Source organism: Anguilla anguilla, chromosome 4 (assembly GCF_013347855.1).
Source record: "Anguilla anguilla isolate fAngAng1 chromosome 4, fAngAng1.pri, whole genome shotgun sequence".
NCBI lineage: Eukaryota > Metazoa > Chordata > Actinopteri > Anguilliformes > Anguillidae > Anguilla > Anguilla anguilla.
Window position 1 is genome coordinate 46,138,885 of NC_049204.1, and position 16,678 is coordinate 46,155,562.

The 16,678-nt window shown below is 41.4% G+C and overlaps 1 protein-coding gene across 6 annotated transcripts; it reads right to left on the reverse strand.

The window, feature by feature from the left end:
* Nucleotides 1-573: 573 nt before the first annotated feature.
* On the reverse strand, nucleotides 574-16,085 carry dync2i1 (dynein 2 intermediate chain 1). 6 transcript variants are annotated; one of them, XM_035416319.1, is made up of 23 exons: nucleotides 15,996-16,085; nucleotides 15,522-15,575; nucleotides 14,489-15,218; nucleotides 14,114-14,181; nucleotides 13,663-13,905; nucleotides 12,896-12,985; nucleotides 12,746-12,751; nucleotides 12,075-12,291; nucleotides 11,588-11,690; nucleotides 11,155-11,284; nucleotides 10,365-10,476; nucleotides 9,853-9,947; nucleotides 9,426-9,555; nucleotides 8,701-8,873; nucleotides 8,134-8,296; nucleotides 7,141-7,254; nucleotides 6,493-6,554; nucleotides 6,092-6,143; nucleotides 5,919-5,979; nucleotides 5,341-5,443; nucleotides 4,204-4,335; nucleotides 2,932-3,155; nucleotides 574-1,316 (listed from the first exon to the last, which is right to left on the reverse strand). In XM_035416319.1, the coding sequence occupies exons 2-23, from the start codon at nucleotides 15,564-15,566 to the stop codon at nucleotides 1,145-1,147; spliced, it is 3,225 nt and encodes a 1,074-aa protein (XP_035272210.1). In that variant the 5' UTR covers nucleotides 15,567-15,575; nucleotides 15,996-16,085; the 3' UTR covers nucleotides 574-1,144. The 6 variants fall into 6 exon arrangements, with proteins under 6 accessions (XP_035272210.1, XP_035272208.1, XP_035272207.1 ...); XM_035416317.1 differs by having other exon boundaries at nucleotides 13,663-13,902; nucleotides 15,938-16,085; XM_035416316.1 differs by having other exon boundaries at nucleotides 5,341-5,440; nucleotides 15,938-16,085.
* Between the last annotated feature and the right edge of the window lie 593 nt (nucleotides 16,086-16,678).

Consider the following 16,678-nt stretch of genomic DNA (forward strand, 5'->3'; position numbering starts at 1 on the left):
AATCCAGTGTAAGCTGACAGGCATCTGCAGATGAGAGAGAACAGAATGTAGCTACCATGATTAGAGAGTGAGGGCCTGATTGTTTGTCCAAACATGCCCAATCCCCCAGATTTACAGAATGTTCTGCAGTCATGGTAAGGCATTCCAAAATAAGTGCGAAATTCAGAATTTGTATTCTTTTACGGCTGATGACCGCTGTCTTTTTGTTCTTTCCCAAGGTAGTGTCCTCTCAAACCAACAAAATGTACACCTTTGTTACTTACCTGTAACTTTTCCACTTTCCTGTTTGAAGACAAATGCAACCCTGAACTCTCACCTCTCATCCTTCTTGTGGTGCAACAGATGAGGCAGTAAATGTAGCAACATTAGCCCGGACTGGACAAGACTACAGCAGACCATGCATGCTTTGGTACAGAACTGTCCTGGACAATACAACTAGTTCTGAACAGTTTTCAACTGAAATAGATGAGTGGTTGTTAACAGAAAGGCTAAAACTTCTCTTTTGATGCACAGTGTGATTGACTTTCAGATTTGAGAAATTAAGCTAAATTAAGATAAATGAAAAGACAAAGATGATGAATCAATTTTATTGGTTGAAAAATAACAATACAATACATATACAAATATACTCTATTGTATAACTATTACATTTTATTTGTACAAAAAATACATGTGTTCACTGTGGAATGAGCTGGCTGCTTTTAAATACATTCTACCTTTTCGTTCTCTTCAGCCAACAAGTGAGATTACATATTATACGCATCTTTGGAGCTTAACAGATATCAACTGAAGGAGGCTGCAGAATGTCATCGCAGTTTCCATTTTGAAGTGTAAATGCAGTCTTTCTGCAGAAAACGTGATTTGTCCAAGAAAGATTGTGCAAAAGTTCCAGGTGAACCTCTTTGAGGTGTGACTGACAGTTTTATTCCTTTATGCTTACATGTTCATATGGACAAAGCCAGTGACATAAAAACAGTCAAAGATTCCATGCATTCCTCATAGCCACGCTTGCCTTTTAATGAAAAAAGTGATATTTTGTGACTCCAGTTATTAAACTAGTTTGGGCAAGGTGTGTTATTTAATATTTTTTCTTTTTTTAGAAGGTAAGATGAAATGTCCAAAAGCCAACAGCAGGTGGAATATTTCAGAAAGACTTGTTCAGTATGTTGTGCAGTGTATCTATCTCTGCAGGGGCGGGCACTGCCCACCTCTTACTGAAGTACTGAATTTCAATTTCCCCGGACTGCTTGGCCAGAGACACTCCTGATAATGTGTTTGGTTTGGCCGGGTCCCCGAAAACAGCCATGGCGGTAACCCTGAAAATAAAAACAAATTCTCTCAGAGCCCCGGCTGCACAAACGAACATATGCGAAAATACTGCACAGGGAAGAAGGAATAATGCTAACAATGGCGGTTATCTGATGATTAGAGAAGAATGCATCAGATTCTAATCTACAGCCTACATTTCACAGAAGACAATCTACAAGTCGCTGTAAATGAATACAGACTTCTGTGTCCTGATTCGCATCACACAGGTGAAAGAGGAAAAGGTGAAATAAAAATCCCTTTTGTGGGACTTCCCCTCTCTCATGCTGAACAGTTTCATTACAGATATTTTGGTTTCTTGCCCTCAGGCTTCCTCTTTCTCACTCTGCCCCCTGCTGTTCTAGCACAGGCCACCTTGTGCCCCCTTTTTTCACTCCAAAGCTCCCGAATGTTGAGCTACGGTGTGCGAGGTGTCAACATGTTAGCAGTTAATGCTCACACACACAAAGGCAGGTGCATTCACGCCTTTGAATTGTATGCACACGTTTTTTGTACTTTAATAGTGCTGTGAAAAAGTATTTGCCCGCTTCTTTATTTCCTTTATTACACTGCATATTAGTTGCACTGAATTTGTCACACTGAATGAAATATTAGACAAAGGGAAACTGAGTAAACACAAAACAATTTTTTAAAATAGTTATTTGGATTAATGAAAAAGTAATCAATACTACCCATGTGAAAAAGTCACTGACCCCTTAAACATAATGGTTGCTCTACCTTTAGCAGCAATAACTGCACCCAAACACTTCCCATAATTTAATTTCTTAAATTTGTGGTGACTACTTCGCTCTGATGGTAGAGTTCAATATGAGTGTGGTTTCGATTTAATGGGGCAGGCTGCAATTGAGCTTGGTTGTTTTCAGTCAGCTGAATCTAATTATTAACTAAATTTGGTTAATTTGTTGATTGATTAACTAAAGGGGCAATAACTTTTCACATGGATGTTTGACTTCTAAATTAAATAATAATAATTGTAAAATGTTCTTTGTGTTTACTCGGGTTCCATTTGTCTAATATTACATTTTGTCTAAAGATCTGAAACCATTCATTATAACAAATATGCAATAATATATGAAATCAAGAAGGGCGCAAATACGTATTTACAGCACTATGAATAAATAAAATTTTAAAAAATGTAAAAAAGACTGAGGGAAAAAACGGTATTCACTCAGCGTACTGTATATTACACTTACTGTAGCAGATGCTTATCCTGAGCGACTTACAAGTGGAGAACACTACAACACAATAAGATACAATACTTATTTTGTACAGCTATTTCTAGCCAACTGTGTTCTTGGCTAGAAATAGCTGTACAAAATAAGTATTGTATCTTATTGAACCTGTGTTTTGTAGTTGTCTATGACCATGAAGTGCACTTTTTGTACATCGCTTTGGATAAAAGCATTTGCCAAATAAATGTCATGTAAAATGTAATGTAATGTAATGTAAAGAACGCTAGTGTTAGGCACCAGCTAGCCCAACAGCATGGAACTGACTTGCGGAAGGAATGAAAAGATGCAGTTTTGGAACTGCAGGGAGGAGGCAGCCCCCTCAGGTGATGTAATCCTACCTCTCTGCACCGTCCTCCACCTGCACATGGCTTACCTGTCTGAATGGAGCTCCTCTGTTGCTACTGGCTCATAGTCCTTCTCCAGTAAGTCCCACACGTGCAGGTTAGAGGCTGCGTCTAAGACGCAGAAGACCCCCGGCCTGGTGAGAGCCCATTGGACAGAGAGCACCGGCTGCCCGGCTGTACTACTGCTCCACTCCATCACTGGCTGCTCGCTGCTCACCGAGTGCATTCTGACACTGCCGTCCGCACAGCCAACCTGGGACAGAAACACACACACACACACAGGCGTGCAATTCTGACACTGCGTCAGCAAAAACCAACCAGGGACAGAAACACACACACACAGGCGTGTAATTCTGACACTGTGTCTGCACAGCCAACCTGGGACAGAAACACACACACACAGGCGTGTAATTCTGACACTGTGTCTGCACAGCCAACCTGGGACAGAAACACACACACACGCAGGCACGTAATTCTGATACTGTGTCTGCACAGCCAACCTGGGACAGAAACACACACACATGCGTGTAATTCTGACACTGCCGTCCGCACAGCCAACCTGGGACAGAAACACACACACACAGGCGTGTAATTCTGACACTGTGTCTGCACAGCCAACCTGGGACAGAAACACACATACACGCAGGCGCGTAATTCTGATACTGTGTCTGCACAGCCAACCTGGGACAGAAACACACACACAGTTGCGTAATTCTGACACTGCGTCTGCACGGCCAACCTGGGACAGAATCACACACACGCAGGCGCCTAATTTTTAATTTTTTTTTACATTGTTTTTTACATTTTAGCATTTCTTTGAATTTTTTTTTACATTTTTATACAGCTGGATATATACTGAAGCAACACAGGTTGAATACCTTGCTCAAGGGTGAAATGGCAGTGTCCTACCCAGGAATCGAACCTGTGACCTTTAGGTTACAAGCTCCTTACCCATTATACTACACCTTCGCCCCTGTACACAAGCATGAGTACATGTACATATACATACACACACAACCATTCATACACATGCACTACACCACATTTACAGTACACACACACCCTGCTGATGAAATTCAATTGACCAGCTACTCATGGTTAAGGTATCTTCAAATTCAGAACAATAAAGCTCCTTTTCTTTTTTTTTTTTGCTATTTTGGGGGGTTATACTGAACCCTTTCAATGGGAAGTCATTCATGGGTTCTTTTCTAAAACTTTTCTGATCAGGGATTGTACAATTAAAAAACATGTGAAGCGTAAAACAGTAAAAACAGAAATAAAAACAGGAATGAGGATCATACCAGGAAAAGAGGTTCTCCGAATGGAGAGACGTCCACCGTCGTGATGTGGACGGGTCGGAGTCCGTCCTCCTGTGGCCTGTAGAACTTTGGCAGAATTTTTAACCCGTGCCTGGTTCCGTGAGTCACCAGACCCTGCAATCGTACGATGTTATCATGTTACATATTCATGTGTGTGATGTGTGCTCATTAGGAATCTGTGTATCAATAAGGGAACAGCTCTCTGTCTGCTGTAGCCTGCACCTCACTGCATGACCCTGGATCTGGAGGAGAGAAACCTGCTGGATATACCTTCCCACACACACGCACATGCAACAGACATAAACATGGGCTAAACCAGCTAACTGTAATTGTATAGACACCATGTAGAATAGCATTAACTCACAAATATATATTTTGTTTATCGCTCCCTCCCAAAGCTACAAATATATCTTTTGCTTATTGCATCGATTATGTTCTTTTTTGTGCTTTGATGGCACTGTTCCTCCCTCTCATTACTGGGCTGTCCTCTGTGTGAACATTTTCCTCCCCCTGCTTCAGTCCTGGAGTCTAGGGATAGGGAAGTTCAGCTCTGGGAGAGAACGATTCAGGGGGCAGGCGGATGAAACAGACCTTCTCCCAACTTTGCTATGTGAATATACATGTTTTCCCAGCAAGTTGTGATATGTCAGATGACAGGATGCTAGACCCAGTACCATGACCTCTTTATCAGTCACTCCACTCCACTGAGCACAAGCAATAGTAATTTTTGGTAATTTGTATTTGTCCTAATACTGTAGCTTATTCTTCTGCCTAGTTGGCTTTGCAGAGGTTAGGTCTGAATAGTGTTCACTTTGTGAACTAAACTGTGTTCTTGGCTAAAAATAGCTGTACAAAATAAGTATTGTACCTTACTGAACCTGTGTTTTGCAGTTGTCTATGACCATGAAATGCACTTTTTGTATGTCGCTTTGGATAAAAGCGCCTGCCAAATAAATGTAATGTAATGTAATGCAATAGACCGCCTCAGAACCACACTCCCACTGTGCTGACTGCACTCCCACCTGGTGGCCAGTCAGCAGAATGCAAGCTGAAACGCCTAAAGGTAATTCAGCAGACACAGTGCTCGCTCGGTCCAGTGTGGATGAGTAATATGTTTACCATGTCTGTGCCGATGAAGAAATGGCTGGAGTCGGAGGGGAAGAACTTTAAGAGCAGAGTGCGCAGGGGTTCTGTTTTCACTGCGTCTCTCTGGGGGGACCTGCTGAGACAGGAAAGCATCTCACATCTCACCACTCACATCTCCGATCTTACAATCTTACATACATCACCTTTAAATGCAAAGCGACCCCACCCTCTAAACCCATTTCATACCTTCAATATGAATACACTGTCACATACAGGAGAGACAGAAATCTACTGTAAGTGGAATGAAGCCCACTGGTAAACATAGGTATGACTACTACTACTACTACTACTAATAATAATAATAATAATAATAATAACTATGAATATTATTATCATTATTATAATTATTATTAATAATATAAATAGGAAGACTAAGAAGACAAAAGAAGAACCAGAAGAAAATGCAGTTGAAATAATATGGATATAGTTTGTGTCTGGTTTTTGTCCCAAAACAGCATCATCTTTAGGCTAAGGCGACTGCAAACATTTACTCATCGTCCAATCAGCAGTAACTGATGACCCTACGATGAGATTTCAGAGTTAAATCTCACCTCTCGTTGGTAAAAAGTGTGGAACTGTGAAGCAGCTTAACTTTTCCGCCCGGTTTGAGACCTGTAAAAAAGGAAGCTACTGATTAAAAACCTCTCATTTACAATCGCAATGGAAACAACTTACTGTAATCAGACCAATAAAGGGATTCAGCAAAGATGCATCAAATTCTCACCCAAGTCAGTCTGTGAACCCGCTTGGTCGGCCTTCGGTAGTTCCACTACGACCTGAGGGACAGAAAAACTACAAGTCCCAGCATGTCGAAAAACAGAGTCGCGGTCAGAATAGAGGTCCCCTGAGACCCAAATGACCGGGGCCCAACCCGAGTCCCATTTCCAAACTTGTTTCATGAGAACAAGCTGGGAGAGTTCCGACGGTCCCTGATCTTGGGAATGTGTCTGGTAATTGTTCAGGTTCAGGCTTCTGTGATTTGAAAACGACTTGCTCACGGCTGGCTCGTTTAGAAAACCCAAGGGTCCAATTAGGGTTACTTTAGGGATTACCAGCATTACTGCATAGGAATTAGCAAGTGTAGCCTGTGCTAATCAGTCAAAACTCATTTCAGTTGAAACTCACCCACAGATTCATCACTCCACTTTCATCCAGAGATGCTAACTGGAAAGACAGTCCTGATGACTCTGCATTATAAACAGAAGTACAACAACCTCTTACGAAAATGCAGTAAAGAGAAACTCATTAAGCCTTTTTTTCTAAACAGAAGTGTCACTAAATGCATATTTTATTGTGACGACCCTGGTGGATAACAAGCCGGTAATGATACACATTACGTTAAGCATATTTACAGCCGCTGTTGCAGGAAAACTCCATTTGCGGTTTAGCAGAAAGAAAGAACTGTTTAACTGCTATACAATTACAGCCATACATAACCTGTACTTGCATAAATGGTTAGTGATTGTGTTTGTAATCAGGGTATGTTCTTTGTGTTTTTCACACGGGTTGAGAGTATAAATTGCACACTAATGTACCACAATGTTAATCATGTAACTATGCAGTAATTACAATAGCAGTTACAATATACCTATAAATTTCAGAAGCATTATCACAGTACATATCGCATTGTAGGTAATGAGGGGTTGACAAGCAGGAAGAGTGAGTGCAACCAGAACGCTGAGCCACACAATGGAAAAGAGTTCATGATTGTTCTGAAACTGCACAGTACAATTTATGGTACTTTTTAAATAGAATGTGTGTGGGCAACAGTACCTTGGTGTGACGGAAGCAGAGACAGCTCTGGCCTCACACCCTCAGCCACTGCAACAGGGACCGGCTCCACTGACCTCACAGAGGAGAAGTGACCAACCGGCGACAGAACAGAGTCTGTGAAAACACACACGGCTTATGTACCTGTGAGTAAAGACTACACAAGGACACACTGTTTATGTACCTGTGAGTAAAGACTGTGCATGGACACACCCTGTTTATGTACCTGTGAGTAAAGACTACACAAGGACACACACTGTTTATGTACCTGTGAGTAAAGACTGTGCATGGACACACACTGTTTATGTACCTGTGAGTAAAGACTACACAAGGACACACACTGTTTATGTAACTGTGAGTAAAGACTGTGCATGGACACACTGTTTATGTACCTGTGAGTAAAGACTGTGCATGGACACACACTGTTTATGTAACTGTGAGTAAAGACTGTGCATGGACACACACGGCCTATGTACCTGTGAGTAAAGACTGCACAAGGACACACACTGTTTATGTAACTGTGAGTAAAGACTGTGCATGGACACACACTGTTTATGTACCTGTGAGTAAAGACTACACAAGGACACACACTGTTTATGTACCTGTGAGTAAAGACTGCACAAGGACACACTGTTTATGTACCTGTGAGTAAAGACTGTGCATGGACACACACTGTTTATGTACCTGTGAGTAAAGACTGTGCAGACACACACAGTTTATCTGACTGTGAGTAAAGACTGTGCAGACACACACAGTTTATCTGACTGTGAGTAAAGACTGCACAAGAACACACACTCACATGTCTATGTACCTATGCAGAAACTGCTCTGACCCTCAAAAGGGGTCCAAGAGGGTCACTTTAATCTAACAGCTTTTCCACCTGGGTTCAGCAATTATGCCGCAGACTGACAAAACAAACACCTACATTTCCTATGTGTGCACAATTACCACAGAAGACCAGCAGACCCAGATGCACAGCAGTAGCCTTCCACTCACCGGTGGAGAAGGTGGGATAGCGCAGAGTCCAGTCGTTGTCTCCAATCCTTAACGTCTGGTGCAGGGTGGAGTGTTCCCGCAGGTCCCAGACTACCACAGAGCCCACAGCGGTGCCGGCAAACACCAGCGTGGCCTTACCGGGGCTGAAGCAGCAGCACAGCACCTGCCGGAGAAGAGAACCCGGGTCTGCTGCAGCGCTCTGTGGTGAGGGGTGGGGCTTAACTACAGGGTTGCGGGTTCAAATCTCAGGCTAGGGCATTGCCGTTGTACACTTGTGAGGGTACAACAGCAATTCCCTGCTCAACTCGCTTTCCTTCAGTACTCAAGTCACTTTCCTTCAGTAAAATAGCCTGCTGTATGGAAAGCATAATATGTAGCCAAGGTTTTACACGTATCAACTAAGCTGCTGAAAAATCGAAATATGTCAAGAACATCAACTTCTTCTGTAAAGCCGGGAGTAAAAACAGCCGTTTGCCTTTTCCACAAGAATCTGTCTATAATTCAGCTAAATGGCATACTGAAGCCTGCAGTAGATCAGTTTTGAGCTGGACGCAGAGATGAATGTACCTCTGATTCATAGACCAGGACCTTCTGAGGACACGAGGGCTGCCAGATGTTCCAGATGCAGAGGATGGTCTTGCTGTCCAGGCGGACCGCGCTGGGCTTGGTGGCAGGACCGTGGACAGACAGCAGCGTCTGCCTCTGGACCTGAGAGAAGCTGATCAGACTCACCTCCCGGCCTGTAAGACCAGAGGAGCATAACGCAGCATCAGGAGCTCATTCGGCACACTGCCAATTCTTTCCACTTTTTCATTGGTGCAAACAGTAGGTAACACAAAACAGAGAAGACAAAGCCTAGACCAGCAAGAAACATTCTGCCAAATCGGCTTCATCTGCAAACACAGAAGGATGCTTATTATATTCCGTAGATCGGGCCAAATCAGTGTCTGCAACTGTTGAGAAATGGCTTCTCTATTCCACAAACAAAAAATACTAAGCCAACAGGCTTGGGTCGTGCTGGCCAACATATTAATGCAGACAAAAGTAAATTAATTGAGATATGTTTACTTAGTATAATATAAACGTGTCTATGTATTTTATCGAAGTGAATTTAATTCAGATCAGCTTTGCACTAAATGGCAATAGCGCTGCTGTCCCTAGTTGGTTCTAGTGCAAGTCATTACCCACGTTATTTGCACTTGAGTGCCATAATGGCTTTGAAAGTCATTTTGGACACCAGAGTCTGCCAAATGAATACATGTAAATGTAAATAAGACCCAGTGGAGCGTTACCATGCAGAAATGGCAGCTTAGTGTTGAGCTGCAGACATCCGTCACTGCAAGACAAAGTGCGTGCCTGGGACTTCTGCTTCCTCCAGGAATGCATTTCAGCTCTGTCCTCTTCCAACAGAATGGCTACCACCTGGAAAAAAAACAAACAAAAAAAGACCGATGACTCCAGACTGACCATAAATAGCTTCACCTCAAATAAGTCACAGCTGTTTCCCATGAGAGCACACGGCATAAACCCAGCGCTGACATTTAATAAATGCAAACGGAATGTGGTGGGTATGCTTACTGTATGAAAACCAATAACACTCATTGTCACCATTTTCATAGTGACTTTGCAAAAGGCAAACAGGAGGGACACTGCTTTCAAGAACAAAATCACATAAGCTATTAGTTTTCTGTTCACTAGTAAAATAACAAATATTTATACCTGAGAGGCTGAGAGCAGAAATTCTGCCAGTCGTTTGGAATCTATGTTCATTTTGGCCATGGATTCATCAGAGGCCTCACTGATGAGTTTTGGACCTGAAACAATCACAAAAAAAACACTGAATACTGCCATATACAAAAAAGCTAATTACAAGTTTTAAGACTGCTAAAACTTTTTAAAAAGGTTGAACACTACACAATTAAACATGTATTTTTCTGGGAAACCTCAAAAACTGCATGCTTTTTTTTACCCTGTTCTAACATGCAAATATTCATGTTCAAATAATGACCTGTCTCAAGAACAAATTTCATATCCCGAATTCTCATTTTTTTGTGAAGAATAACATAAAATGTTATTAGCAATTTTTTAAAAATTTTATACCAATCTGATTCACATTAAATCATGTTTCACACTTTACTGCATGTTTGTATTCAAAATTCTTCAGAATGTCATTGGCATCTATTTAACTTTGAGAGAACATTCCAGCACAGTGAGGCTGTTTCTTCCTTTACCTCCACAGACAGTGCGGCTGTCTCCAGGATGCTGTGTCCATTTATCATCAGCCTCAATCTCCTCTGTCTGAACGTCTCTGTCCGTGTTGTCTTCATTACACTGGACATATGCCTGTCACGGGCAAGGACAAATGCTCTCACAATCGCATCATGTGAATGTAATGGAAAGATATTAATTGTCATGGAGATAGATGGCACTCGTGGAATAAAGCCCTAGGCACTAAACTGGGGCAATTAAAATTCAGGTTGGACGAAATGCCAACTGTTACATACAAAGTTAACCAAATTAGAATAGCCTGCCAATAAGCTCCAATTAAAGATACATCTCATTAAAATAAATAGTTGTGATGCTGGAGGTGATTGGGAACAGGGATTGTGCTATCTGGAAATATTTTGGCGAACCACGCGAATGTAATAAAAAATGAATTACACAAAACATGCCATTGTGTTTTTATGGTTTTTATTCTCAAAGAGCTTTTATAATTTATGAGAAATTAGATGTGCGTCAGCTGGGTAACGATTAGGGGAGATGCTGTATGAAGTGAGCACACGGCCAGTCTGTTACAGGAAAGATGCTCTCTCTCTCACACAAGCACACACACAAACACACACAGGCACACACAAACACACACAGGCACACACACACATGCACGCACACACACACACACGCAGACACATACGCACCCACACACACACAGGCACACACGCACACACACACGCGCACACACAGGCATACACGCACATGAACACGCATGCACACACATACGCACACACACACACGCACACAAACCTGTTTAGTGTTTGTCGTCCCGAAGCTTTTAATATACATGTCATATTCATTCACTGGAGGCAGGTCCAGTAGAGAAAAAGTGACTGAAAAGTCCAGATCAATCAATCTGAGCAACTCCGCACTGCGTTTTCTGAAATGGAGCACAACCAGGTGGGAGCTCTTAGCACTGTGTTTTGGGCAGCTGGAAGACTTACATAAACATAGACATTACATGCAAAATGGTAATAACACAATTACATACATACTCTATATGGTTTTGGCATAATACCAAAGTCACACAGTAATACAGCACAATCAGACTTTTAACACCGACAATGAAACCATCGTGTTGGAAATGACATTAATGAGAATTTCAGGTTTTAAGGGTTAAACCTTACTCACATGGCAAAACCATACATTACTTTCACAGAAATCAACATTCATTCAGACTTACTTTTGCTTGCTGGCTATCTTCTTGCCTACTTCCCTGTGCTTGGCCGCTACAAAGTCTATAAACTTCCCATGCTGAGTGTTTTTTCTTTGAGGAACATCAGAATCTGGGGGAATTCAATTTTGTGAGCGAACATCTCCAAACTGTAATCTTTTACTTGTCAGCAATCAATAAACCACCATTAGACTGTATACAATTATGCAAACTGGCAGCCTTGTTAATAATTAAAATGCTTAAAAAACGTGCTTCCCCAATTACCAGCAAAATGAAGGTAGATTTCTGCTTTTTGCCTGTCCCATTGCTACCTCCCCTCACGAGCCCTATGAAGCACAAACTAACAGCAGAAATAGCTCCTACTAAGAGCGTAAACGTAAAACTACGACTCAGCCAGTTTAAATTCCTCCTTAAAAACATCTGACAGCCACGTGTAGCCAGATTAGTCACAGGAAAGCAACAAAAACACTTTATATATTAATTTAGCCTTACTTACTTCTTTTCGCTATTTCAGACTCCTCCACTGCATGCCACTGCTGGGATGAATGGACCCTCTCATTTTCTGCATTCATGGCTCTCCGGATTTCCTCAATTTCCCGCCTTTTCTGTGGGGACAGCTCCTCCTCCTCCTTGTGTCCTTCTTCACTCATCGCCCCATCATCACCTTCCTCTCTGTCACTCTCATCAATCTCTTCAAAATCATCCTCGTAATCCTTTCAGCAGAAAGCAGCACAGACTCAGAGCTCAGTCACTTATTCACCGTTTCAAACATCAATGAGCCTACTTAAGAAGGTACGTTTCTCTAAATGCACTGTCAGGAAATTAACTATATTCCATTTTGACCCAAATGATTTTGCAGATGTTCACTGTACCTGATAGGTTTAATACATTTTTTTTTTTAACTTATGTGAAGTCTCAAGGAAAGATATACAGTAAATACCACAGAGGGCACACATCTCAGTGGTGTGTTAAAAGTACATACAATTAATACACACACTGTAGTTTTCTTTAATTGGTCACAGTGGAATTTCTGATTCAGTGTCATTACGAGTGAACTACAATATGCCTGCTCTTCAAATGTGACATTCACTCTACAACAAAGCTGCATATGTATATATAACAAGCATTCTAACATATCAGATGATATTCTAACATATCAGGACTTACCATTTTCTTTAACAATGGTCCATTTTAAGCATGCAAAATAACATTGTAAAATCAAGAACAAAACCGGAACACAATGTACATAGCTTTATAAATCCTTTAAAAAACCTGCAGATACATAGCTTTTGGAATTTTTTGTTTAATTTTTCATACCTCAAAGTCCTCCTCATAATATTCAGCTTCATCTTCATCCCCCGGACCCTCAGCAGATACTTTCTCAATCTCAACTTCCACCTTTTCAACCTACAGACATAAACACATTCACTAAATATCATTTTCTTCACAAAATAACCAGAGAATTTGTCCATTTCACCCACATTATGGTAAAGTATTCTGCATCTATAACTTTCAATAATTTGGTAACATTAACTGTCCTGAATTATGCTGAATGATAATCCACAGCACTGTACTGCATGGCATAGGATAATCAAATTGGCACAGCACTCAGCTCTCAGAAATATAAACATCTTCAAGTTGGAACTATAATCTTTCATGTCAAATCAGCATCTACACCAAACGCGTACATGTGATTACACAAACAAGTCCAAATAAGCGCATCTCTGTATTTTGGAGACTACACAGAGCATGTTGCAGCAATGGGAGAAGTGTGCATTTATAAATGAACATTCCCAATAGGCAAAAAAAAACAAAAAGAAAAGAAATGGAAAGCAGGAACACCAGATCACTGCAGTGTGGAAACTCCCAAGGTCATCAGTAAGACCTCTGGGGGGGGGGGGGGGGAAATGATAAAATCTCCAATATCTTTCAATAGAATATTTTCCTCTCTCATAGCAAAGAGAACATTAAGAGCAATATGTGTCATTCTTGGATTAGAGCAAGTAATAGGAAGCCGGCCACATATTGCAGGTCCACTCGTGTGAGTACGCTGCAGATGTGTGGTGGCCCATTCCGTCTCTCACCTTGGTTTCTTTGGGCTCTTGCCTCTCTCTGTTTCTTCCCGAGTGCAAACGTGCTTCAGGAGCCACTTGGACCAAACCGTCCTCTCCATCTCCTTCCTCCACGGGCCTCCTCTTCCCATGCTGGTCGTGTGACCTCCTGTCACTGGAGAGGTGGTGCCGGGTCTCCTCCTGGCGCTCTGGGCGTCTCCTCTCTCGCTCTTCCTCCTTCGGCCCATCTTCACGCCTCCTTCTCTCTCTGGGCTGCTTCAGGCCACAGGGATGGAATCAAATAACAGGCACTACCACATACTGTATCAGCCATTCCAGATTTTCTCATTGAGTATCACAGAATGAGAGAGAATGCATTTGTTCACATCACACTGATACACATGACTAGGAAAAACATTTTTAAAAGTATGTTTTTTTATTTTTTTATTTTATTTTATTTTTTTGCTTGCAATGCAGAACTCACATGCTCTTCTCTTTCTCTGTGTCTCCTTTCCCTCTCCTCTTTTTCTTTTCGTCGTTGTTCTTGGTACTCTGACAGTTAAAGATCAGTAGGTAAATAAATACATTAATAAATACACAGTTAAATGCAAAAGTATTGGGACAGTGACACAATTTTTGTTGTTTTGGCTCTGTACTCGAGCACATTGGATTTGAAATAAAACAATTAATATGACGTTAAAGTGTCAGACCGTCAGCTTTAATTTAAGGATGTTTACATCCATATTAGGTGATCCATGTAGGAATTACAACCCTTTTAATACAGTTACAACAATTACAAATTTCAATGTAAATATCATGATTGTGCTATGTTGCCCAACGGTGTTGAGCTAAAATTTACCTTTGTCCTCTTTCCTTCTAGAATGTTCTCTTTCACCGTGTCTTTCTCTTCTTTCGTTTTCTCTCTTTGATTCATAATGCTTCTCCTGCAGTTCTTCCGTGTAGTCGTTCATTTCTTTAACATGTTTGGAGCTGTGGCCTCTCTCCCTGTCCCTGTGTCTGTCTTTCTCTTTTCTCCTCTCATAGTTATGCTCTCTATCTCTGTCTTTTTCTCTGTCTCTGTCCCTCTCCTTCTCTCTGGTTCTTTCCCTGTCCCTCTCTCTGTCTCCATCTCTGCCCTCCTCCCTCTTTCTCTCCCTCTCTGTCCCTCGCTCGCGGTCCCGCTCCACTCTCCTCCTTTCTCTCTCCCCGTCTCTGCTATCCTTTTCTGCTCTTTCATGCTGCCGTTCCCTGCTCTCGTGACCTCTGTCCCTGGCTCTGCTGTTGTCTCCCACTCGTTCTTTCTCTTCCGCTCTCTCTTGCCTTCTCTCTCGCTCTCTCTCGTCCCTTCCTGCTGTTCTGTCCCTTGTGCCCTCTCTCCGCCTGTCTTGGTCCTTGTCCTTATCTGGGTCTCTGGGCTTGGTTCTTTCTCCAGTGGCATCTCTCTCCCTGTGTCTGTCCCTCTCCCTGGTTGCCTCCCTTTCATGGTCTCTGTGTCGTCGCTCTGAATCCCCACTTCTGCCCTTCTTCCCCTCCTCATCTCTCCTCCTTCTGTCTTTTCTCCTCATATTGTCTTCATCATACACCCCTCTCTGGAATAGATAGCGCATGTAGTTAAACTAATTTAATTTACTGTGCAACCAAACTAACAACCTCACTTGGAGCAAAATATCTGTCACAGTAGTACATTCACAGCAGAAACAGTTGCATATTTGTGATGCTTTCAGGGCGTATACTAAGGATTCATCAGATGTTCTTATATTTTTAATCTGGGTCATGCTTTAATATTTTCCCATAATCTGGCATCCCTTGAGGCTATATGCACATCTGACAAAAAATGGTAAAATGATGTTACTTCAGCATCTGCGTAAAAGAATTGACAGTGTATGACTTACCTTCAAGTGCTTTTCCAAGTCACCTGTTTTCCAGGTATCTTCCATTGTAGGTTTCTGAATGATGACATAACGAGTCAACAGCTGATAACACACTTCATTAATTCAGACACCACACTACAAATTCCACTTCTGGAAGTCGTCCTCACTTTGCAAGTCACTCTGGATAAGATCCGACCTACTGCAAAGCGATTGTAATGTAATGTATCGATAACTACCTAACGTAAGCATGTGCTTACATTAGGTAGTTATCGATACCACCAGTTCGATAAAGGAATAATACGCATTATGCTTAGCTACATCTTAAAGCATTTAACTAGCAGCCTAGCTAGCCTCTAGTGTTAGATAATTAGTTAGCTGTAAGCTTTAAAAGTTAGCCGTAGTATAGTATTTCGTAACTAGCTATGTATCGTTATTACCTTCTCGCTGTGCATGGGCCAGCGAACTGAATTTTGTCTTCTCCGTAGAAAAACCTACCTTGAACAACTTGCTAGTTATAATGTTATGTTTACAGCGTCCACCGCCATGACTCCAGAAAAGTCTAATACGCGTGCGCAGTTGACTGGAAACCAAGGCAACTGCGTCACAGCATCTTGACAACAGTATGGTAAATCCATAAAAGAGAAATCGATGCAGTGCAGTCATGTAAACAGGCTTACTACACCGATAATAGATTAATAGATTAAGTCCCGATAGCCTACATAACGAGCAAACAATCATTAATTAAAATTCATTTGAAATATGACAGAATAATAATCGCAGAATACGATTACAGAATTTAGCATACTGTCAAATGGCTAACGTTATAATTACCTGCAGCTAATAGTTGTAACTAATAATAATGATGATGGTGATAATAATAATAATAATAATAATAATACGTTTAGTCTACGTAATAATTCGTAACGGGAACATTACACCAAAGCTGGTAATAGTCAACTTTATTTTGAGATCTACCCTGCAACACGGTTCTGAAACCTTTTTTTTTAGTTTTCAACAAAAACTGTGTAGACCTAGTGGTATGAACATGTGGCCATATAGGCTATATTCCCAGCCTTGCCCTTTTTAAGTTTAGGGCATATTCTCACTGTACGCATCTTTTTTTTTATTATGGACGTACTCTTTTTGTAAGAATTTTATATTGTACCTCCAATTTATGG

What these genes read in the sequence shown, in the direction of transcription:
- dync2i1 (XM_035416315.1), bottom strand. An exon ending in ACTTGGAAAAGCACTTGAAG is followed by an intron (nt 15,219 to 15,521) that starts GTAAGTCATACA and finishes TATCTATTCCAG; the next exon opens with AGAGGGGTGTATGATGAAGA. An exon ending in TCTGCTTCCGTCACACCAAG is followed by an intron (nt 6,555 to 7,140) that starts GTACTGTTGCCC and finishes TTTATAATGCAG; the next exon opens with AGTCATCAGGACTGTCTTTC.